Consider the following 25,421-nt stretch of genomic DNA (forward strand, 5'->3'; position numbering starts at 1 on the left):
GACGGGCAAGACGACGACGACAACGACGTATTTACAATTATTATTATACGCGTTATTACTGCAGTAGGTACATGCTATGTACGTACATAACTATATATACGTGCGTATTATATATACATGTATATAATATTAAATTATTATTATTATTATTATTGTTGTTGTTGCAAGTCCGCTGGCGAACGATACAGCGGCGGACGATGGTAGCGGTGGTAGTGGCGGTTGAGGCGGTGGTAGTGGTCGGCCGACGGTGGCGTGATTTTTTACTATATCGGTACCGCCGGTACCGGTTTTCTCGGTCGCTGCTTTAATAATAATAATAATAATAATACTACGCCACTACCGCAACATTCAGCACGACGATAACGTAACGTAGTCGCAACAGTCTTAACAGGTGTCCGTGGCTGAGCGGTCGCAGCATTACTCGCATTGTCGGATTCGCGTAAGACGACGACGACGGCGACTATACGATAGTATACACGTGTGCGCAGACCGTAATTAATATCATATCGTACGACATCGTATTGCTGTGGTCCTACTGCAGCAGACGACGATCGATATAACATAATACTGATTGATATACAAATATCGATATTGTGTTTGCGCCGCGCGTTTAACGTCGCACGTAAAATCGTCGATCGTGTACGCCGAACACCGTGTGTGTGTGTGTGTGTGTGGACAGAGTTGCGTAGTGACCAGAAAATTGTTGAGCGGGTGCGTTATTTAATTATTATTGTTGTCCGCGAATTTCACGGACGATTTTTCCAGTGGTGAGTGCGCCGACCGCGCAGCCCCTGAGCCAGATCGTGACGCGTGCCAAATACGCATCCCCCCGCAAACGATAATATTATCATTTTTTGAAGTCGCCCGCCGATCGAAACATGATCGAAGCCGCTTCGGCAGACTGTTGCGTTTTCGCCAAGGAGTCTCTGGCCGTGGACGGGTACATGGTGTCTCCGTCGGTAGTGCACCAGAGGACCAACAGCCACTTAAAGGTCAGTATTATACGTATAAATAAAGACTATATTGCTGCAATATCTATTACTGTAGCTTTTACACGGCGCATATTATAACTTATACTACCTTTCACATGTCAGGGGGGTTGCAACGAAGGGGGTGAACTCCGGGTCTGGACCCATCGCGCTTGAAGTGTGCGTAAAATATCGAATCAATCAAAAATTCGATTTTTTTAGTTGTAAATTGAATGTGATGATTTCTATAGCAACGGTTGGCACATATATATTTGTCTGATTTTGGACTTCACAGCGTTGGTTAATTTTTCCACTACAACAGTATAAAATATATTTTAAGTATATTTTTATAATTATTAGTTTATTACGTCAATGATGAGTTTAAAGTTTCTGGATCCTCTCTCCACGAAAATTTCTGATCGCGTTATTATATAAATACGTTCTTATTTTTATTTCGAATCTAATGGTTTCCATCGGGTTGGGCGAGTCTGGACTGTGTTATTTTCGACGCATGCGATATGACATTTAGATAAAGCTATTTCAATTGTTTGTACTTATATATAAAAAAAATAAAGAATAAAAACAATTTCCACTCATCTTAACAAGTCAATATAATTACAGGAAAACAACTAAATAAATTAAATATTAAAAGATAAACGCGTGTGAAGAATTTATTATGAATGTTCTAAAATTGGAAATTCATTTGCAATTCAATTTATCAAATTTGGGGCATCTGGATGGATGTAGTTTGTTTAAACTTAAACCTTTGTTTTCATTTTTAAAATTTTGTATGAAGATAGAATTTAAATTTTCGAATTCAAAACTATAATCAGAATTTGTACCGTCACGAATTAGCATGACACCAGTCCGGCATCAGCATAATATGTAAATAGTAAATACACAAAGTACTGATTAGGCGAACATTGATTTAAAATTTAAATTAAACCGTGGTTAAAACCTACTAACCTAACCTCAAGAAAACATCGACGGTCATATTATACTTGTATACTTATTATTCACACAAAAAAAAAAATATATTAAAGCGCGTGAGTGATTCTTCAATTTAAGTATCGGGCTGCAGGTAACTTAAACGCTAGGTATAAGAGTGCAGGCGCTCGATATAAGTATATATATGTATATACTAACGATTTGTTAACTATTAATTAATTACTTTATGGCAGCTGCAAGAAGGCAATAGGTATATTGTTTCTACTTACTGTATTATTCTTTTGATTAGTATTATTCGTGCGTTGAAAGTATAACTTAATATATGATTGAAATAGGTATTCACAATACACGCAATTGTATATGGAACGTATATATTTACGATCGACATGCTCGTTATTACTTATATTATAATAAGGTAAGCACAAATATTGTGTACAAAATTATATAGACGATACAGACATCTAGTGATAAACAATTCAATTCTTATATTAGAGCAAGCATCAGTAATGATTGTCGTTTATTTTTCCATCGCAGATATCGCAATGGTTATTTCATTAACAAACTCTATAAAGGTACAGTTTAATTTTTGGTCTAAAATAGAACCTTTAACTTTTTTAGATGCTGTATTTTTTCGTTATTACATAAAAATAGTAAATATATTATAATATTTTTTTTTGTTTAAGAAAAAAATTCCGTCACTGTTTTGTTTTTTCATGCATTTGTAAATGTGTAGTATTAACCATTGGGAACACTTTTTTTTTACTAAGGATTTTATTTTTAAATAAAAATTTAAAAACAAACAGAAATGTTCATTGATAAGTGGTAGGTAATACATTTTATTTTGTAATTTTGAACTTTAAAAATCGATTTATTAGTCTAACAACATAATATTAAAAATGATTCAAAGTGGATATCATACATGTTATGAAAGTCTAATAGAGTTATATTGTAAAATAATTCATAAATATGTTTAATGTAACTATTTTGACGAAATAAATACTATACTAGCAAAGGTTTATCTAACCAATAAAGGGATTAAATATGTACATTTTTTTAATTTAAAACGTTGACATTCATCATATAGAGGCACTTTTTTAGCGTTTCTTCAGCACATCGTATGCACAAAGCGTACGTACCCGCAGGCTCAATATTCATCTGCGAGGCCGAACATACATTACACTTATATAATATTGATTGGACATGGCATGTGCGTCCTCGGGTCTTATAATACTCTCAAATATTAAACCATATTTATCAGACTACGACGAGCATACCTACAACAGTAGAACATGCATTATTATTATCATATAAATACGCCTATTTATGTATAATACAAATTATATTATGGTCGATTGCAGTGGTCCACTGGGATAGACAAATAATAACATAATTTATATTATACGAATTAATATGATATGTACTGCGCGAAGGCCGATTTCGTTCTAATTATTGGCGAAATGAGGTAAATTATTATATTAGACTTGGAATTTAAGAGGAAAGGTTAAATAAAAAACAAAAATCTATAGCTCTATATTTCAGCATGAATAAATTTGACCAATTTTCCATGGTATTGAGGAGAGTGGGTGAAAATTCAAGAACTTCTCACAAAATTACGCCAAATACGCTTTGTCCTATATGACCAATGAACAGTGCATGTACGCCTAAATGTATATATATATATCATATATGTATATAAACTGTATTATTCCGACGTACATAATACACGAATAATAATTGTGTAAACTGCATTTAACGACGTATTTATGTATATGAAATAAAATAAATGCAAATATCGTAATCCTGCAGTTCTTGTGTGTACGAACACAAATATCATTTGTTTACTATTAGGTATCGTATATTGTATATAGTATACTATAGTGTATGTATATATACTACTATTATAATATGGTCGTCGCATATTATATACGTAGGTACTAATGTATACAATAATCAAAACTGATTAAACAAACGCCGTTACAATATTTATACGAATCCTGTAGGATTATATGTGTATTGATGTGCCACGATAATTATATATACTAAGCATCAATTTATACCCATGTGAATATATCACATATTTTTAATTTACCTTTTTATACATAACAGGTACACGCTATAAACATACTTCATCATGTATTATAATCATAATTATTATTCTGTACGATACGAAATGTACTTGTACTCTTATATTATGATTACGATATATATTATATAGGCGGGGTACGAGTGCTATACATATAACCATGCCCTATTTATATATATATATAATACCTGTATATTGCTTCTATATTTTATGTTGGTGCTGATTGCTTTTAAAATGTCCAATAGATGGGTATGTTGTAAATTGTTTCACAAATGTAACAATTATAATTGTCTTTAGACAGTTTAAACAACTACACGTGCAATAATTATCATTGCATCATTTGATTTATGTTTTTTTTCTTTGTGAAATCTATTAAGGCCTAAGGGTTATATTTTAGACATATATTTATTATTTTAAAGATTTGTCCTGAATTTAATTCATTTCTCTTCCCCTAACTTAACCTAGTTCGCTCCAATGGTTAATTATGTCATTGGGAAATGTAACACGCCGAATGAGCGATGAGTGAATGACCTATTAAAAATGAGAAACAAAAAAATGATGTAAATCGTCAAGGATCATGAATATAAATTTTACGATTTCCCAGTAGAACCAAAGGAGAATAATATGATTCAAGAATTACGTATACTTATGTTATATAATATATACATAAACTTTTCGACTATTATACCTATAATAATTTATTTCTATCGTATGTACACCATTGGACACTGGTCACTATATAGCTCTACATGAATATGTACAGGTACATTCATTACGCATTATAATATGTCTACTACTGCATTATAATAGGTCTAGGTTAAAAGTACGGGCGATTTTTGACAGCTGGTACCTAACTACCTAATCGATATGTGAACTATACAACATGATATAATATATTTCGCGTACAAACCACAGCTGAAGGATCGTGAAGTTGATGTATACCATTTTGATAATTTAGAGGCCTTGACCTTGAGGTCCTTGAAATTCCCCTATTATGAAATATTTCAAAAAAAAAAAAAAAATGATTGCCAACAGTAGAACATGATATCGATGTTTTCGAGAAAAAAAATATTTATTTAATTTAATATCTATTATATTATTTGAAATCGAATAGATATTAATTTTTTTCGTAATACTACAGCGTATAGTATTTTCAAGTCTATTCGACATTTTGATGTACTCACAGCTAGTGCTTGAATTTAGATTCTTCGCGAAAAATGCAAGGGTACAAAAAATATTTATTTTTTTTCATATAAATCGACGTACCTTATCTAATTTTTCTAAAAATAGTTTTATAGGTGAACTATATTATAATTAGTTAAGTATGGTTCAGGCCATGTACTAGGTTATAGGTACACCAATTTGTATTAAATTTTCGTACACGGCTAATTGATATTATTTCAGTTCAATAGCACATATAATTATTATAGTACACCGGTCATGTTGTGTTATAGTTGTTGGAAAATATTGAAGACTGTTTGGAGAGTCATCTTTTGAAAAATATATGTATATTTTAAAGGCTAGGAGACTAGATAAATCAGTGGCACCAATATTGGTGAAATTTTTTAGTCTATTTTACTTATTTTACATACAACATAAACATATAATGTACTGTAAAAATTACTAGAAATTTTTTTTCAGTAAATCCGTGCACATGGCACAACATTTACAATTTATATGTATATAAATGTGGTGTAAGTAGAATCAGTAGAAGAGACATTTATATTTTGTACACATATTTATATACTGGTATATAGTATACCATATTACCATTTCAACAGTCGTTGGAAATAACACAACAGTTTGTAACTATACACAATGATATATTAATATTATATACTGTATATGAGCCGTTGCGTATATATCAATATAACATGTATATCCAACAACAGATTGTCTCTTGTACGGTATATAAATATAACAATAGTATTGTAAATTAAAAGTACAACTGTATATAGTCTATATATACCTATATTATAAATTGCATTGACTATGAATATTGAGAGTAGGTATTATGTTCTGGTAGCGTTGAAAATCATGTATAGTTGACATTAAATTAGATTTTGTCTGGCACTTAATAGTTATTTATGCTTTCTAAACGAAATGTGATTCACATTTACGCAGGATTCGACCGCGATTATATTACACAGAGAACATTATTTGTGACGCCTTTGCGTTATATTCATATGTGTAGTTATATGTTTTTTTGATAGGTATCTGTACACATTTGAAATAAAGTTCGGCTGTAGGTATATATATATGTGTGTAGATGGAGTCAACTGCAGACTTCTGCAGTAGACTGGTTTGGTCACTAATCCTGCAAAAGCATATCATTACGTTGAATGTACGTCAGTTATAGTTTAATATTTCATGCTCTCAAGCCAAATACTATAAATATTAAATCGTACATATTACATATTATATTATACCTATACAACGATTTTCGAACATGTCACACGATAACAACCTCTACACGGCATCAAAAAATGAATATACGAGTTACCTATACATAATAAGAAAGATTACAAATAACATAAATGCCATACAAATGTATACGCAATTATACAAAAATGTATTTTGCGTATTATTACCTGTAATTATAATTTTTGTAAGTTGTTGTAATAACACTAATAACTGTCTAAACGTTTTACGGTCGAATCGAATGTTTATGTGATTATCGCAGTTATATAATGATATTATATAATATTATAATATTATTATTGAATACATAGTTTCGTCAATAAACATAATTTTGTTAATCTATTTGAATATTCAAAGTTTTCTAAGTTTGATTGAATGCAGAATTTTATATTTTATATAATTGGTAACTATTTAAACTTTTGATGAAGAAATAAATAGTATACGGTTCGATCACAAAAGCAAACACCTTATGTGCAGAGTACAAGAATCGGATGTGTAATTTGAGTTTCTTTTTAGGCGAGGACAATGAAACCCCGAAAAATTCAATGATTGATGTTGTATATCTCCTACATTTAAATCACTGTGGTATAATGGAGTCTATAAAAAGTTGTAAAGCGATTAGGTAACTACATAGAACATTGTTATTTTCATTTAATATATACATGCTGTTTATAATTTCATTTATTGTGATTTTTTGATATAACTATACTAGTAGGTACTGCGTTTGAAATTTATTCAAGAAGTAGCTCGTATATTAATAATTTTACTTTTAATACATTTATTTCGTTTGTTGTTTGTTTAATAAATTACTGATCTGTTTGTAGTCTACATAGATACGCTTCGAGAATACAACGAGCGTTTGTACACTACGCATATCTATATACAGGTTATTTACCAAGCAAGCATTATTATTTCTTTAATAATGCAGTTATTTAAAATATGGTTTTTGAAATTTTTAAATATGCTCACACTTTTTCAATTTTTTAGATCTTTCTGTTCTGCTTAATAATTAACAAATTATTATAAAACTAAAATTTATATCACTATGTAACCGCATTTCTTAAGTAGTATGAAATAATCTCAAGAATTTTGAAAACATGACGGTTTTTGAGTTTATTTAAACATTTAAAATATCCGAATTTGATTAAATTAAAAAATGAGGATGAGCATGTTTGTTTAATCACTCTGTATATTATAAATATTATATTATGTATGCGGTTATAGTATGTATATATATAATAGATTAAATATCTATACACTCTATAGTGTAAGGTACATTATACACGCGTTAAGGAATTATTCGATAACCTCCGATCTATTGTTCTACGTCAAAATATGTCTATTGTTGTTGTTATTATTATAATAAAAAAAGATAAACAGGACGACAGCGTCCGGTATTTTCGAAATGTTTTTCGTCTGTTTTAAGGTAACAAAATACGAATGGTGTACAAAGACTGCGGGATGATGTATATTTTTCAAATTAATTACAAATAATTTGAAACACAAAATATATGCACATCATATTCGCAATCAACAAGTATTATAGTATCCATACGAATTACTAATAAACTAAATAACGTTGTTCAGCAAAACTCCATAAACCATTTTCATTGCGAGAACGGGCGATCGATGAATCGAAACTTAACACGTGCATAAATTATAATTTGGTGTATAAATTTACATGATTGATTTTAAAGACTTTGGTACCACAAAGATAATATATCATTTACGATCGAGCCATAAGACTTAGGTATTGTATTATACTTACTGTGAGTGTATAAGAATAATTAATAATATTATAATATAAGTAGCTGTCCTCGTGTACATCGGCGCCTGTATAAAATACATCCGTGTTAAATTTGATTGCCTAATGCTGACATTCAGCGTAACGCCAGTGGATAAATAATATTTTTGGTTTTCCTGATTTGGTGTATAGATAATATTTCCGATATATCAAGTTTATATAGCTGGAACGTCCGACGTTATCGTGCATATTATTAAGACCATTTGAAAACAGCATTTTTTTAAAGTATTCTTCAAATTTTCTATCGATTTTCTTATATTCTTTAGTAAACTATATTTTTTTGTTTTTATGATCTGAGACATAAATATATAAATTGTTTTCTGAGCTCACACGTAAGCAAACGACATAGCAGTTATCTTCGTACACTTCGTTGCCCATTAAAATTACGCCTCTTATAAAGTTCAAACTTATTTATACCTACTCGCCGTTCACAGACGACATGGCGTTTCTTTTATACTATCTTTATCACTACAATTTGATATGATAGCATAATATAACATGAAATAATTGAAATAATTATTTATATAAACTTATAAATGCACTGTAAGTATCCACTAAAAACCATGTGGAAAAATATTTGCTCGTTTCATTTTCACATAATATTGTAAATATGTAGTATTTAACAGGATTGCGATTACCTGTATCACGACACAATTTAAACGGGTTTTTAATATTTTTTTACGGACAACAGGCAAAACATTAGGTATATAATGTAATATAATACATTTTAATTTGTTTTTTTTTTACATTTAATGTACAAGACATCTTTACAATCTGTATGATAGAACACAATAAGTAAATGCGATAACCGATGATGAATGTTATTAATGTAATCGGGTCAGGACAGGAGAGAGGAATTCGTCTAATGATGTCTGCATCTCTAATGAAGAACGACGATTAAAAAACTTAAAATGTTGATAATTTTATTCGTATAAAAATAAACAAAAATGTTGTGATTTTCGCTCACTAACTCATTTTCGCACTGTTTGAATTCTTGAGCGTGTAATTTTTAATTGCGCAATATCAGTAATTAATAATTATACATTCTTTAAGTCTGTAACGCGGTACATTGTTTGAATTTATTTAATATTATAATTTATAGGTTTAGCATATATTTTTTTTTTATCTATAATTTCTTGTATTTAATATACAATGCTATTAATGTATATACTTACAACGAAGAGACTTGTTGACGTAAAACAGATTACAATTTGCTAATGAATAAGATCGCGAAGGAAGTTCCTTGATATAGAGCTACCTACCCGAGTTGAATTATAATTTCAGTATAACACGCAGCATTATAATGAATATCGTGTAAACAACTACTAAATATTCCAGTATTATCAACCATACTTTTGACTTGATATAGTCTTTCCGGAATAATTTATAGTAGCAGGAAGTCTTCTGGAGGTCAATTTTATAAGTTGTATGCGTACAAAATATTTAAATATTTGAGGTGTTATTTGATGAAAAAAGTGCACTTAATAAATTATATTTCGCGGTTCACAATTCGATACCTAATATATACCGGAGATTGTAAATTTGAATAATACGTTGTTGAATAATTTAACATTAATAAGTTTTAAATACAAAAGTATTTTGAATTTTGATTTATGACCTATACTTGCAATTGGAACCGAAGCATTATATTACATAATCGAACTAGTGAAAAAAAAATGACATATCTACCTACACTTGCAATTATACATTTAATTCCTATAATATTAATTCATTAACATGATATCAAGAACCGCAACAATATTGAAAACATGTTTAGTGTATGATGTATTGAGAGTGCTGGGCGTTACTTGATAAAAATAAATACGATTTACCGATAATCAATAAAACGAGAATATCTGAAATTTAAAACTATTGCCGTACACTCTTTTGTAATGAAACCAAAAAATATATACTTATAAACTCAATAAAACCTATAATGTTATTAAATTGAATTTAAGAGGACGCTACACCTGCATATATGTTGTCTCTTACAATTATATATTGTGGAAAAATTTGCGTTCAGTAGAACCACTTTTGTGTTATTAGCTTTAATATTTGCGTGAGCTGACCTAATGGCTATTATCAAAGTTAAAATTAAGAACAAAATCTGTATTTAAATATTGGTTTTTTTCAATAATTTAATTTTTAAGCTAGTGGTGAGTATTTTTAACTCATAATACTTACAACACTCATATTATCTTGCTTTAAAGTTTGAAATATCGAATAAAGCCAACTTATGTACACATATAATGTTCTTACTTTTAACTTTGATAATAGGTTAATTATTCACTCTAATATTAGAGCTAACTACATAAAATCAGGTTTTCTAGACGCAAATTTGTACTGCTGTATGTTTGCAAGACAAAGATGATACATGTAGATTGGAAGTATAGCGTTTAACATAGCGATTTGTTTTAACTATTATACCAGTGTAAACAAGTAAAAAAAGTAAACGTGTCACATTTAATCATAATCGATTAATTACAATTTTTAAATAATAATTTCTTTAATTTTTAATTTTATTATATGAAAAAAACTAAAATACTCGATATAAATTATAAATGTATGGAACCATTCAATCTAAATTTAGTCGTATAGTTATAATTTATTACGTTTTTTTTTTCGATTTGCAGTAAAAACATACCAATCCCAATAGAATGATGTATTTAATTTTGAAGAATTGTAAATAGTACCATTAAAATTATTAACGGATATATCATATAGACATATGCATACATACATACATACATAATAGATCATCTTCTTAAATTATTAAGATATGAGCTAATATTTTTTTATTAATTTGTATGTACTTATTGCTTAATATTACCATTTGAATAATATGCTTATTAATATGCATTGTTTCATTTTGAAGAATATTTGATTCCGTAACTATATTTCGATAACTATACATCTTTTACCTCTTTTCGTAGTTAAAATATATTCGATTTTTAAATCCATTTTAGGTAAATGTAAAAAACTAGAAAAACTTACAACTGACTACTATTGTTAAAATTAATTTTTAAATACTTGTACATGAAAGTATTATTACACATAGTACACTACAGTGTTATTATGTACAACTTGGACAGCGTGTCTGAATCGTAATCTTATTTTCGATAATAGTGATTAATAACGATTAGCAATATCGCAATAATATCATCAGTATCTAGTCACCCGGTTTTTACCTCGCACGCAGGTAAAAATAATTTCATTCGCCCAAACGGTACAAATGATAGTCGCCCAAACGGACTATTATATTTTTGGTAAAAATTATTACCTTCGTATATATATCCATATATGTTTACATATAGACACATATAGCAGGTAATGGATACTAGGTAGTAGGTACCTTGTTCCAAAATATTTCATAAGCTATTCAGTACTCAACGTCTGAAAAAATAATCCTGCATATAGCTTTCAATGTCGATCGTGTATTGAATACATATTGGAAAATTTCGAATGCAAACTCAGTGTTTTGCGTAATACCGGTCTTCTGCAGTACGTGACGCTCGTCAAAACAAACACCTAAATATTAACAAATCGAAATTTAAAATAAAAATTAATGATGACTACGGAAAAAAAACACACGTAGTTGAAAAATTTGTAATTCTATAATATTAGTAATATTCACAAGTCACAAAGATAACATGGTGATAATTGTTGGTTTTATTATAGACAAGTCGTTTATTTAATGATTTTTATCCATTTTCCAAAGTGTGATGTTATAGTTTGATACTGCTTTCCGGGGGGGGGGGGGAGTTAAATATTAAAACATGTATGTTCAAATGTCGTGAACTGTCTGTATACATTAATAATGCCTAACCATAAGCGAGAATGCGAGATCTTGGACTTGGACGGTCTAAATTTTTCAGGCTATGCAATAATATCAGATTGCTTCACTGTCGCATTTGAAGGTTGGGTTAGGTACAAAATCATTTATTTTAAATTGATTTACGTATACACCAACCTGTATTATACTTATTACACGTGTATTGTACATTTTGTATCTATAAAATATGTATTTTGAACAATTTACTATAGAAAATAATGAAATACCAATTGTGTTATTTTGAAGAAATGTAGAAATTGTGTATAATTATTAATTATGCAATTATAATATAGCGTTTGGTCTTATATACATACGATACTTTCTATATGTACACCTAATAAAGCTAGTAACCAATAATTTTTATTGCAGCTACAATTTTACGAAATTTCGCCTATGATGTTAAAACATTTATAGTTGTAATTTGTTTGTATCCATTTATTAATCCATCATTTAACATTCTAATATAGTTATTTCAGTCTTTACTCAGCAGCTGATTTTTTAGCATAACACTGTTCAGGTTAAGTTTAGTCGTGTTTTTTTACGAGATTAAAGTATATATTTTTATTTTTTCAGAGATATTAAATAAATAAAGATAAAAAAATAAAAAACCACACAAAAGGTAGTGCTATCACTGGGTAGCTTTTTCCTTTCGCTTTTTATGTAAATAGTTTTGTAGCAAATGTTGTTATTGTGCATTTCTTTATACATTAAAAAAAAAAAGAAAATTAATTTGTTAGTACGACTGTTTCGTAGGATTGGAAGGTCAATCGTTGACCGCTGTGTATATAATATAAATCTAAAACTATCCAAATTTATGGTTTTTCGCGTATACTGCACGTTTCCTATATGTACAAAAGAAACAAACGAAGAAGATAGAATTTTTTTTTCGTAGTTTTGAAAACGCTTTCCGTCTGCTTATCTAAACATTGTAAACATCACTTGTATGCGCATATTATGATATATTTTATAGTGCACATCGCCGCATAGACATAACAAACGCACGTCAATAATAACATTACATGTGAACGCTAACAGAGAGATGTTATTTAGAGATGATGCCGCAATAGATATTGCAGTAGATATTTAATACTTATGAGAGATGGCGATAAAACAAAATCGCAGACACTATTAGGTATTCGTTCCAGTCAAGGATTCTATCGACGACTACGTTTCATGTATTTTTGTTATAACGATATCATATGATGTTATGACGTCTTTTCCCGGTTGTCCGCCTTGGGTTAGGTTACGACGCACTACACCGACCCGAAGACGGATATACAACTGTACGGCGTGATAATTATTATTTTATCGTTATACGACTTTGAGTTATTTTTATTACGGACTGTTGAACAAACTAAAAACTACGCGAAGTCAGATGTATATATATATATATATGTATATATATTCATTACATCGACAGAAGTAACGAATTTGCAAAATTATACCTGTACTTGAATACCTACAATAAGTTATTATTATACAGATAATATATAAATTAGAGGTAATTCGGTGGGATACTCTTGGTACATTGTGTACAGTGGTGCTATAGTGAATACAAATAAATTCGTACGTTAGGTAACATATACAGGGAGCTTAATTGTTTTTGTTTAAATCGCGCATATTAATCAACGCGCGATTTATATAACATTATATTTAATTTATAATATATTTTTACATTTAAACCAATGTATAATAAAATAAATACAATTTAATAGAAGTAAATTATTCGAAAGACCATCCACCTCGCTCGCCCATTAAAACACACTTCATAATTTACTAACGCTGTAGAGAGTAGGTATTATATTAATATTATTTTAGAGTGGTTTCCGGTTTTATTTTTTTCAAAATCTAATAGATTTTTTTTTAAATAATATTAAATGTTTATCTTTTGAGATTTATTATTATTGCGATGCAATTTTTTTCACAATATTCACTAGTTTAGAGTACCTATACGGCTATACCTGCATAATAATTAGTAATTATTATGTTAGTTACTCGGTCGAACTACGCGTATTTCTCACGTACGGCGCAACTTATAATAATTTTACATACACTATAAGTTATGATACGTCTCTCTGAACCGTTGTGTATTGTAGTTATTTTCTATTAAAAACGTTTACTCTTGTTTCCTCTTATAAGATATAATATGATATTTTACTCGACATTCAAACAGCTAGTGTACCTAATAAGTGGTTGTAACTGCAGTCATAACATTTATACTTAAAATGATAAATTATTCATACGTTTGTGATTACATATAATATAATGTACAACATTTTTCATACCAGTAAAATCAATTTAAAAGTAAAACCTAAGCCGTTGTAAGAACGATGTCCATCCTCCAATTATGAAAAATGTTTCCGTTGGTATAATGGCACGCATAATATTATCGTCTGGTCTCGGGTCTCGGGCGTTATTTAATATTCATAATATTAATTTTATTAGCAGGTGTCGCTAATTTAAAGACTTCTATGCGTTGGTTTTGTGTTCAAAAGTTGCGAACCAGACGGATCCGGAATTTTTCTAAATTCAAGCAGAATTATAGACAGAACTGCAGAACTTTTATTTGGTAATCAAATCTGGGCCAGATTTCTAAGAAAAATTGGAAGTTTAGCAGGACTAAGCTTTTTTTAATGATATATATATTAAATCACGTTATCAGATCGAGATAGGTTTAAAAATGTTTACATCAATAAATATATTTTTGAATTTAACCATTAAGGGTTTACTCAAATAAACTTTTACCCAGGATAGGTAAAAATGTTTAAATGAAAACAGAGCTATTCAGGATGGGCTTACTCACTACAAATTATTTCCAAGCTTGACCTGTTCCAGGTTGTCAAAAAAAAAAAAAATTTATGAACCGGACCGAGCTAAAAATGTGCAAATGCAAACCTCTAATAATTGTAGTTATTCTATTTTAAGGTATAGGCGTAGCTTAGTAGACGTATAAATACGAAGTGTACATGCATTATCATATTATAGTTGAACATATTCGCGAAAAATTCAATTAACGAGTTTGCGTGATACTATGCGTGCGACCTTATGGCGGACGACGTAGTTACAATACGATATATTATAACAATAACAACATTAGGAGTACATATTATTATATATTATACACACGGAAATGACCGGAGAATTTTAAACACCTTGTGCCATTTCGACGTGCTCGCGCCATACAAATAAGCAGCGTACGAATAATGCGAAACACAAACACACTGCTGCTGCTGCCACATTGTCTTTGACTATGACGATTGTGAGATTATCACTTTTGTCAAGTTCAAGTGTTATTAAGCATGTTTTTTTCTTTAAAACGTATCGCCAAAGTGCTAAAAATTCACACGAGATAATTATTTCCTTGTCTGCTAATTTGGTGATCAGCAGCGCGCCTCTTCGACATGTCCGTGATGATACATTCACTGTGTGTGCATAAATCTCAACATTTTAAAATAATATGGTCCTTAATATTATACCTACTTGGAAAATCCAAAAAATAGAATTATAATTAATATAAAGGATGAAAGGGGAGTAAGCGTGCAGTCGGGCAATTGTAAATTTCACTCCGGACATTGCCAGTTCAATTTTGATTATATATCCGAAACAAAATGGTAAAAAATTGTATCAATGTTAAAATGCACTGATGAGAAAAACAAACGATACCGTGGGCCAACTGCAAAGAGACACTATATTCTTTTCAGACATCTCGTATCAATTATATGAAATTAACTTTAGTTTAAATATGCCTAGACATATTAAATAATCAAATATAGTATAATTTTAAATTGTAACCAATAATATTGTTAAGAAATCATACAAAGTATTTAATATTTTTAACATATTATTAAAAGTTGTATCAAAATCTTGTTTTACTTATACATTATTAATACACATATCTAAGCTAAAAACAAAAATCACTTCCAATTATATATAACTTTCCGATAAAACAATTACAGCAATGATCGCATTTTCTTAAACTCGAATCGGATATTTTTTACGTAGATAATATTATGACATTGCACCTATACATAATATAAACCTAATATATCTATAGCTTTTGCCTGTTTCTTATAGTCTTGTGTATTTGTATACTAATTTATAATTGGATTTTTAAGACATGTAGAAAAAAAAATTCTTCCTCATACGATCAAACATCGTGTACGTTACAGTGTTATTGTGTCGTAGCTATTGTAATTCTTTATCAATCGCTCATCTGAACGGTATGATTGTAGTACATAAACAATAAACATTAATATTATTGTAATTTTTTTTTTTTTTTTATCACATTTCATTTCAAAAGAAGTTCACCAATGTAATATTATTTAGATAACGTCATATTATTATAAAGTTTATATGGCTTAATAATAATAATAATAATAATAATATTATATAATATGGTATCTCTAATATATACTTTTTACGCTTATTTTTTTACATAGGCAAGTACAATTCATTAAAAAACAGTAAGTTTTAAAAAAATATATTTTTTTTTTATTATAAGTGTCTACTTATTTATTTATTTACCAGATATGATAACGGACCAAATTAATTCCAATTATAAAGGAAAAAAAAATTTTACATTGATCGTAAATTACAATTTTATTATAATATTATTATTATTATATATCTTGTAAGACAACATAAAATATTCGATTTAACAGTTATGAAATGTCTAAAGAGGTACCAATAAAAAATTACTTGCGTACAATTTGAATAGGTATATTATATTATTATATCGAATTATAAATTAAAACAATTATATTTTATTGAATATTATTGAAAAATGTGTACGCGTTTTAAAAATATTAAAATCTCATTAATGATACGTTAAAATTTTAAATAACTTATTAACATAATAAAAATTACATACTAACATATTAGTTTCATCGATTATCACATGAATATTTAGTACTGTCAATAACAGTCTCTTATACTTATACATTGTATACAATATACATATAGACTTATTATAATTACATAATATTATAATATTAACAACTTATTATTTATGATAAAAACTAATAAAAAAATATATATATAATTACATTATATCGCTGTACGAAAGTAAAAAATAAATCTTTGTTTATTCTGTTATTACTTATATTGTAAATTGTTAATAATGTGCATATGTGTGTTTAAGATTTTTTATAACTATCCACATTTAAATGATTACATGAGTTAATATGAAAATATATTATATTGCTTATAAAAATACTTTAATAACTATATATTTTTCTTTAGGACCATAAAGAATTCCTAAAGAAATCAAAAGATTCCTTGCTGTCAAGGAGTGCAAAAGAATTATCGCTACTGCAATTCCATGAAGTTGAACCACATTTACAATCCAATCCATACATTACGTCCGGCTATAGAGCTAGTTTATCCACAAAAATGTGCATAGAAAGGTATGATAATAAAATATTCCTTATGTATTTTTTTATATCAGCAAATGACAGCAATGTTTACTTCCCGATAATATAAATGATATGTGTAATTACATAAACAGATTGTATTGTGTACAATAATATTGAAATAAAAATATATAGTTAATTTAAAGATTTTTTTATAGCGTCATTTGATTGAATTACCTTGTAATTTATTATGAAAACGTACTTACATTTATGAAAAATAGAATTAATAGTTAAAAATGAAGGTTTACAAATGGTTATCCAATTTTTTAAAAAAAAATTGTTGCATTCAACATAATTGTATTAAAAAGTTATTGTTAAAATTTGATTCAAACCATAAGTTTATCGAAATTTTTTTACAAAATTCACCCTAAAAAATTAACAATATTTATGTTTATTATTTCATAGTATAAAATATAAATTGTCATGTTATTAGCCAGTTTATTTAAAATAGGAGCTTATTACAGTGCAATAAAATAATTTAAAAAAACATTTTTCCATCCTTGGACTTAAGGACTTACAAACTTATGAACATTCAATAGGAGTTTAGTTAAAATAATCAAGAGAAAAATACTAATACAATTCACCAATTTTTTTCAACAAATATATTTTAATGTACGAGTATGGTATATTATTATTATATATATATATACACGATTGGAATAAAATCTAACCTTCAATGTAATTTTTGACAATGTGCAGATCATTGAAATTGTCAATAAAAAAATGTCAATGACCTTCGGAAACTTGTGTCATTTTTAATGACGATGCTCCTCAAGCTACGAATTCGAAATTATACGGTTATTAATTTAGTAGTAATCATAAAATTGCGAAAAAAATCCGATTAGTTGTTTAACTGTTACAGAAATAACATAGTCATCCATACTAAAATAAAACATATTGTTATAAAAGTTATAATAATGCATTAACGTACGCACAAGGATAGATTTGAAAATTTAATATCGATTTAATTTATATTTTATTATTTACATTGATAATTTTAAAAATATGATGACTAATTGGTAGTTTGTTACTTTTTTGTTTTAGCGCTTTTTGGATGACCAACGAAACCATAAATATTTGGTCACATGTTTTTGGCTGGATGCTGTTTTTCGGTTTAACAATTTATGACTTGTTATTGTTAAATATTCACGCTTCGCCGTTTGATAAGCTCGTTGTGGGTCTACTACTTGGATGTTTTCAGGTATTTACAACCAGAGTAAAATATTATTTTAAATAAAATGCTATTCCAATAATCATTATTAAATTCAATTTTATTGAATGAATTCTTTTAATTGTTATTTTAATAAAATTCAACATCATTTATCGAATAAAAAACTATTTTGTACTTATTTGTTATCTCTAATAATTACTTCTCGTAATACCCATAAGGCCATAAGGCCATAACAACATATTGATTATTTCAAACTACCTACTGATAAATATTACGGGCAATCTCACTACCAATTATTGATTATCAATTATAAAAAAATGAAGGTATGTTTTCGATTTAAACTGTCTGAACGAGCGTATCTGTGTATCGAGTAAATGATCCATAAGGTTTCAAGTTGTAAATGAAATAATTGGTTTTTGCCCTGTGACCAACCTGAGGTGGTTTTCATATTAAATCAAGAGATGATGCTTTCGAAATATATACAATTTGATTTTTATTAAATTAATAATTGTTATTAGTATATCGGTTTATTAGAGTATCATAGTTAATTATTATTCAAGTGTAATTTGTTATAAACGTTTTACTATCTCGAATACTTTTTGTTTCTTAGGCAATCTACTTATTTTATTAGATTGTAGAGGAAACAAAAATGAGTTTAGACATTAAAGGAAGTATTGAACGGTATTCGAGATAATGAAATTACAAGTATTTATCAACAATTTTTAAATAATTTTCAGATATTTTATAAAATTAAATATATTGTACAAAAATAGTTTTGACTGTTTTGAGTAATTTATATTTTGATAATTGTAAAAAATGTAGTCAACATATATACATATATTTGAATAGTTATCTAAACTACCCAACTCTGTTCTCAACTAAATATCTAATAAACTTATATTTATTTATTAGTATAATTGGTATCTATGAATTAGATATGGTATGATTATTGATTGAATTCTTTCAAATTTTTCAAATTTCAAATATTTATAACGTGATGTAAATTGTAAAAATTTTAAATCTTAATTTAGTTATTTCTCTGTATAGGTACTATAAGCTATAGTCTATAACAATAGGGCTTGAACTTAAGTATGCAAATACTAGCAGTATTCTTATAGATTATTTAGATTACAACTAACCAACTTTGACAAGTGTATAATCAATTTTATCAAAATTAACTGACTTTTATACTAAATATTTACATGTAAATGTTTTTTATATATAATTCTCTATTTTCCACAAAAATTTAAAAACTAAATTAATACATTTCCATATGTTTTGTTGATCTTACAATCTTAACTACATTGTATAAGGTGAAATCCTCTATATGGCTATTATATAATGTATTTTAGTATTTTACACATAGACGATACACTTGGAATGTCTCGCTCATGCACTTCATTTTAATGGATATACTATAATAGCTGTATTATATTATAATAGTATAATACTCTATAATAGTATAATCCTTATAATTCACAACTTTTAATTTACTATTTTAATATTTTTAAATCTCTTTTAAAGTCGTATGTACACAGTACACGTATAATTGAATTTAATTATCTCTGATTTTAAAGATCATAGTTTTAATAGTATTATTTTTATCATCGTTTGTAACACACGTGTTTTACTTAAATATCATTTACTTATGTAATTTTTTATCGTATTTTTAGATTAGCATGGCATCATCAACTATGTACCACACGTTTTCATGCAAATCCGAGAAACATTTCAACTGTTTTTTATCTTTTGACTTGTTCGGCATTGCATTAAGCTTGTTGGGTATCTACTTATCAGGAATTTATTACGCTTTTTGGTGTCATCCCGTAAGTGAATATTTTTATTTCAATATTCGTACTATGCATTTAAATTTATATAATATAAATATATTTTTGGTGAATTTATTAAAATTTAGTGTGATATATTATGTATTTTTCAGGTACATCGAATGTTTTACTTGTCTACAGTGTTCTTTATATTTGTATCTGTAATGGCATTACAAATACCAAAGTTGAAAGCAAGTGATAATTTGAAAATGATCTCATTTGTGTGCTGGGCAGCATACGGAGTGATACCGACGTGTCACTGGGTTGTCATCATGGGTGGATGGGAAAATCCAATAGTGGCCGTAAGTGTTACTATAATATACTGTCAATAATAATAATAATAACAATAATAATTCGAAATTAAATAATTACACTAAGAATACTAATAAAAATAGATGTCCAAGGTTATTTTTGTTAATACTGTCTATATATTTATACAAATATTTTATTACATTTTTGTTCAAAATAATATTATAACTAAAAGTACATTAATATTGTTTATTTATTTTGAAAACGTTTAAGTTATATTATGTAGGTATAGTTATATTAATAAGGGGCTAAGCAATGTAAAAACTGTTCGGCTTTCACGTAGTGATTTACAAAGAAAAAAAATAAGTAATAATACGGTATTACTACAAATGAAACTAACATACAATTGTGTCATACCTAAATAAGTTCTAAATTAATTTTATATGTTTTTATTTATTATTGTTAAAACATATTATGTCAAACACAATTGTCCATACAGCAATATAGTTAACGGTATAAATAATTCATGAAAAAAAAATATTGAAACTCTTATTAATAATGCATTAATGCATATAGAAAAATGTAGAACACGTATGGTATTCAAACACCTATATTGAAAATTTGAATAAATTTAAATTATAATACTTAGAAATATCAAAACACATATTACATCAAGTTAAAAATTCTATTCCACATTATCATTATAGTTTAGCCCGGTTTAGGGAATATCAATTATTAAATATACCTACATATTATGTATTAACTATTAGCTAAAAAATTCTTAACCACCTAAGTGCCTTTAATTTAAAAAAACAACATATCTTTGATATCATGATTTTAGACTTAATCTATAAAAATTCATATATAAATAATTGTATTAAACATTTTAACTTACAAAAAATGTATTAATAACCGTATTACTTTTACATTTAGATAAACAAAATAATAAAATATATTATATTATATATATATATTTATGATAAAGATCTCGATTATAAACATATTGATGTATTATACTATATTTTATAATATTATATATTAACACCGAATGGACTATAGATAAATAACTAGTGAAATTGGTGTTAGTTTTCAAAGCCTATACAGACAACGTAATTAAATATTCAGGTTTTCCTGTGAATTATTATTGTCTCTAGTTTCTACATAGATACCTAATCATTTATTTCTAATGTGTTTTTAAATATATTTTAAATGAGTAGCTATAATATTCACTATTAAAAAAATATAAATACACATTTTAAACAATTAAATTAAAGTACGGGAAAATATTTGATAAAATAAATTTTATTTTTGAATTCTGAAAAATTACCTAGAAATATAATATTTAATTAAAAATGTAGTTATTAATAATTAGTCATTTAGTTAATACTTGTACCTATAATATAAGCTTTCCAAATAATTCTATATTATATTATAATGTGGAAAAATTGTAGTTATTCATATGTCATATTTATCTAATAAATCATTGACTATTTATAAGTTATTTATATCATTATTATGCGTACACAGTAAGAGGAGTAAATTACTGACCATTCGTAATGTTATAACTTATAACAAACTTACAAATAATAGTTTAACTTTGTTAAAAAAAAAAATAACTAATCTTGTTTATTTAATTTTTCAGACATTGCTATCAAGAATTTTAAATATGTACCTAATTTCCGGATTAGCGTTTCTAATTTACGTTACTAGAATGCCAGAGCGATTTTTCAAAGGTGAATATTTTAATATCTATTTATTTACAATATTAGTATAGGCAATTAAAACTGCAGCGAATGAACTAAGTATATTATTTGTTGTTAGTACCTATTTGTCCACTTGAAAAAATAACTAAAATTGTTTGTCAGGAATACAATTATATTAACAATCATATACACACGACTATTGATAAAAATGAGAATACCTCTGCGATATGTCGTGCATATCTTATCCACATATCATATTATACATTTATAGTACAATAATCAGACGTAATATAAAGGCACATTTGTTTATGCAGTTATTATACTTGAACTATGTTCGTTTAATTTTGAACTGTTATCAATAAAATAATCGATTTGTATGATTTTTTTGTTTTTCTTTTAGGTAAATTAGATTACATAGGATCATCGCATCAGTGGTGGCATTTCCTGGTCGTGATAGCGTTATATTACTGGCATAATACTGGAATTTTGTACATCGAGTACAGAATGAACCACGGATGTGTCAACGATTTACGACTGTAATATTGACTTGCTCAAAGTGCATACTGTTATTTTATAATTAAATTATTTTTAATATTAAGTATATTATATAGTTTGTTTGTTATTTTACGATTCACCGACGATTTTTTTGTAAAATATTTCTTATACTATAATATGAAATTCAAATTCTTGTGTGTACATAAAAAAAATTATTTAGATAATAAAATGGAATCGATTGAATACACAACAGCAATATTTTATTTCGCAATTTAACGCATACGCGACACAATACATATACTATCCTAAGTCTCTTATTTAAAATGATACATCCTAAGCATTATTATGTTACATAAATACTATGTAATATTATATAGTTCCTGGTGGATATCCCTAAAATCAGGACCTTAACAATAGGTTTGTCCAAAAAATGTATAATATGGCATATATTACATAAACACACATAAGTGTGTATGACAAGTATTGTATACCATTATTATGTAAATTTACATTATTTGCAGATACGTAGAAAAGAATCGCAGACTTAAATTTTGATTTCACCTTTACGTTTTTTTTTTTTTTTTTTTTTTTGTTAGTCACGCTTAACACGTAGGATGTAGCACAGCGGTACCAGCTTCTATTGTACGCGCATTTAAAGTCTATAAAGAATATCGAATAACAATTCGCATATAATAGTTATAAAAACACATTATCTTTTAATGAATTGCAATTTGATAAATAATGAAACTTTTGAATAATCTTTAGAATCACTTAACGATGTTCACAATAGTGACAACACTAGTGCTTTGTACTCATTTCCAACTCAATTTATCGGTAAAATTTTTATTTTAAGCTTTATGAATATATTATTATAATTTAACAGTATCTGTAATGCGGATATTTTATTTTAAATAGAAACGTTAAACGTTATTTTCTATTACATTTTTACAATAACAATAATATGCATAATTGATATTTAATTTACTATTTTTAAATTGTAGTAAAATCGTTACTTGTTTCTTCATGTATAATTATAGAATAATAAATTATAAGACCAATGGCATAGTTACGGTAAGTAAGTCGTCAGACATGATTTTGCAGTGTGCATATTAATTTTCGTGTTGACGGTTGACCTATATATTATATTATTAATGTAGAAAACAGTACAGCATGTTGACACGTTGTGTTTTAATTGTTTATACTTTATTTCTATCGTTGAACTATTTTTCAACAAATTAATGTTTTAATTGGCCACCGCCGTTATAACTGAATGATGTTAAATATGACTATAAAGCACAAGGAAAACGCTCTTAGTTTCTTACACATTTCTTTATCGTCTATTTAGAGTGTATAACAATTTATTAATACATCAATTAAAAATGTCTTCAACAAAGCATGATAAAATATCGAGAAGATATAATATTAGAGCAATCGGTAGCACATATTGATAAGTTGATAGGATTGTATTTTAAGATATTATGCAAATAAATATAAATATATGATATAGGTATATTACAGGTTACGTTATTATAGTGAATGTTTTTAGTGATAACAAATACAAAACCGTGAACTACTGCGAAATACGTGTACAATAACAGAATTAAGAAAAACAATAATAAAATCTATGTGAATTAAATATAACCATCACATATAATTTAACGGTTTATTTGAACCGCGGGCGAAAGAAACAAAATATTTTAATTTCTGTTAAAAAAACTTGTTACAATAAATTGCTGAAACAATATTCTAAGTAACATTCGTCTTAGATTAACCGAAGATTCTGATTTTCTTTTTAGATTATTAACGTTTTATTTGGCCGCGAAAACGGTGTTAAAAATATATTCACTACTCTGCATGTTAAAACAGTAAAAAAAAAAAATCCTGTTATACATAATAAGTTAACTACACACACACACACACACACACACACACACACACATCTATATATATACGATAATATATTACTACGTATCTCACTCTAGATGTGTGCGCGGTTAATCTGCAGCAAATATATTTATCGATCGAAATATTATTATAGAATAGTTTATAACTACTACCACGGCATAGAATATAGGTATAGGTTATACGTATATTATGTACGCAGGGTACAAGCTCGATAAGACACAAAGTTCGGGGGGGGGGAGTATTGGGCGTTTAATACCGCGCGTGAAAACGGATATGAGATTTAACAGAGGAAAAAAAGATTCCGTTCCGTAAACTTTTACAAGACGTGGCGGCGCAGCGTATACAATATAACACGCACACGCACACACGCACACCGTGGTTACCTGGGGCGTTGCGTTACGCGCGGAAAGCACTCTCGCGGTTATCATATACCTAGCGCCGAGTGCTTATACAATTCTCTCGTCTTAACCCCGACAATCAGCGTGGTGTATATTTCGTATGCATTTTTTCGAACAGTCGAAAAGGGTTCGCGGGGTAGAGCAAAATCGAGTAAAAACTGTTCGTTTTATGATGGCACTGTACGTACAGCGTATACGATCACCTAC

At 27.9% G+C, this 25,421-nt stretch overlaps 1 protein-coding gene across 1 annotated transcript; it reads left to right on the forward strand.

Annotated features, from left to right (window-relative positions):
- Positions 1-373: 373 nt before the first annotated feature.
- Positions 374-23,105, forward strand: LOC113560884 (progestin and adipoQ receptor family member 3-like). Its single transcript, XM_026967003.2, has 7 exons — positions 374-992; positions 17,298-17,461; positions 18,512-18,668; positions 20,312-20,464; positions 20,578-20,766; positions 22,356-22,446; positions 22,817-23,105. Exons 1-7 carry the CDS (start codon positions 879-881, stop codon positions 22,954-22,956), a joined length of 1,008 nt encoding a protein of 335 aa, XP_026822804.1. The 5' UTR covers positions 374-878; the 3' UTR covers positions 22,957-23,105.
- The last annotated feature ends 2,316 nt before the right edge of the window (positions 23,106-25,421 follow it).

The sequence above is a fragment of the Rhopalosiphum maidis genome, chromosome 1 (genome assembly GCF_003676215.2).
Source record: "Rhopalosiphum maidis isolate BTI-1 chromosome 1, ASM367621v3, whole genome shotgun sequence".
Classification (NCBI taxonomy): domain Eukaryota; kingdom Metazoa; phylum Arthropoda; class Insecta; order Hemiptera; family Aphididae; genus Rhopalosiphum; species Rhopalosiphum maidis.

Bases quoted from the DNA above. Each gene is read 5' to 3' on its own strand.
- LOC113560884 (XM_026967003.2), top strand. From the start codon at position 879: ATGATCGAAGCCGCTTCGGCAGACTGTTGCGTTTTCGCCAAGGAGTCT. The intron at 17,462-18,511 runs GTATGATAATAA...TTTTTGTTTTAG, and splicing joins ACAAAAATGTGCATAGAAAG to CGCTTTTTGGATGACCAACG. The intron at 20,767-22,355 runs GTAAGTGTTACT...TTAATTTTTCAG, and splicing joins GGGAAAATCCAATAGTGGCC to ACATTGCTATCAAGAATTTT.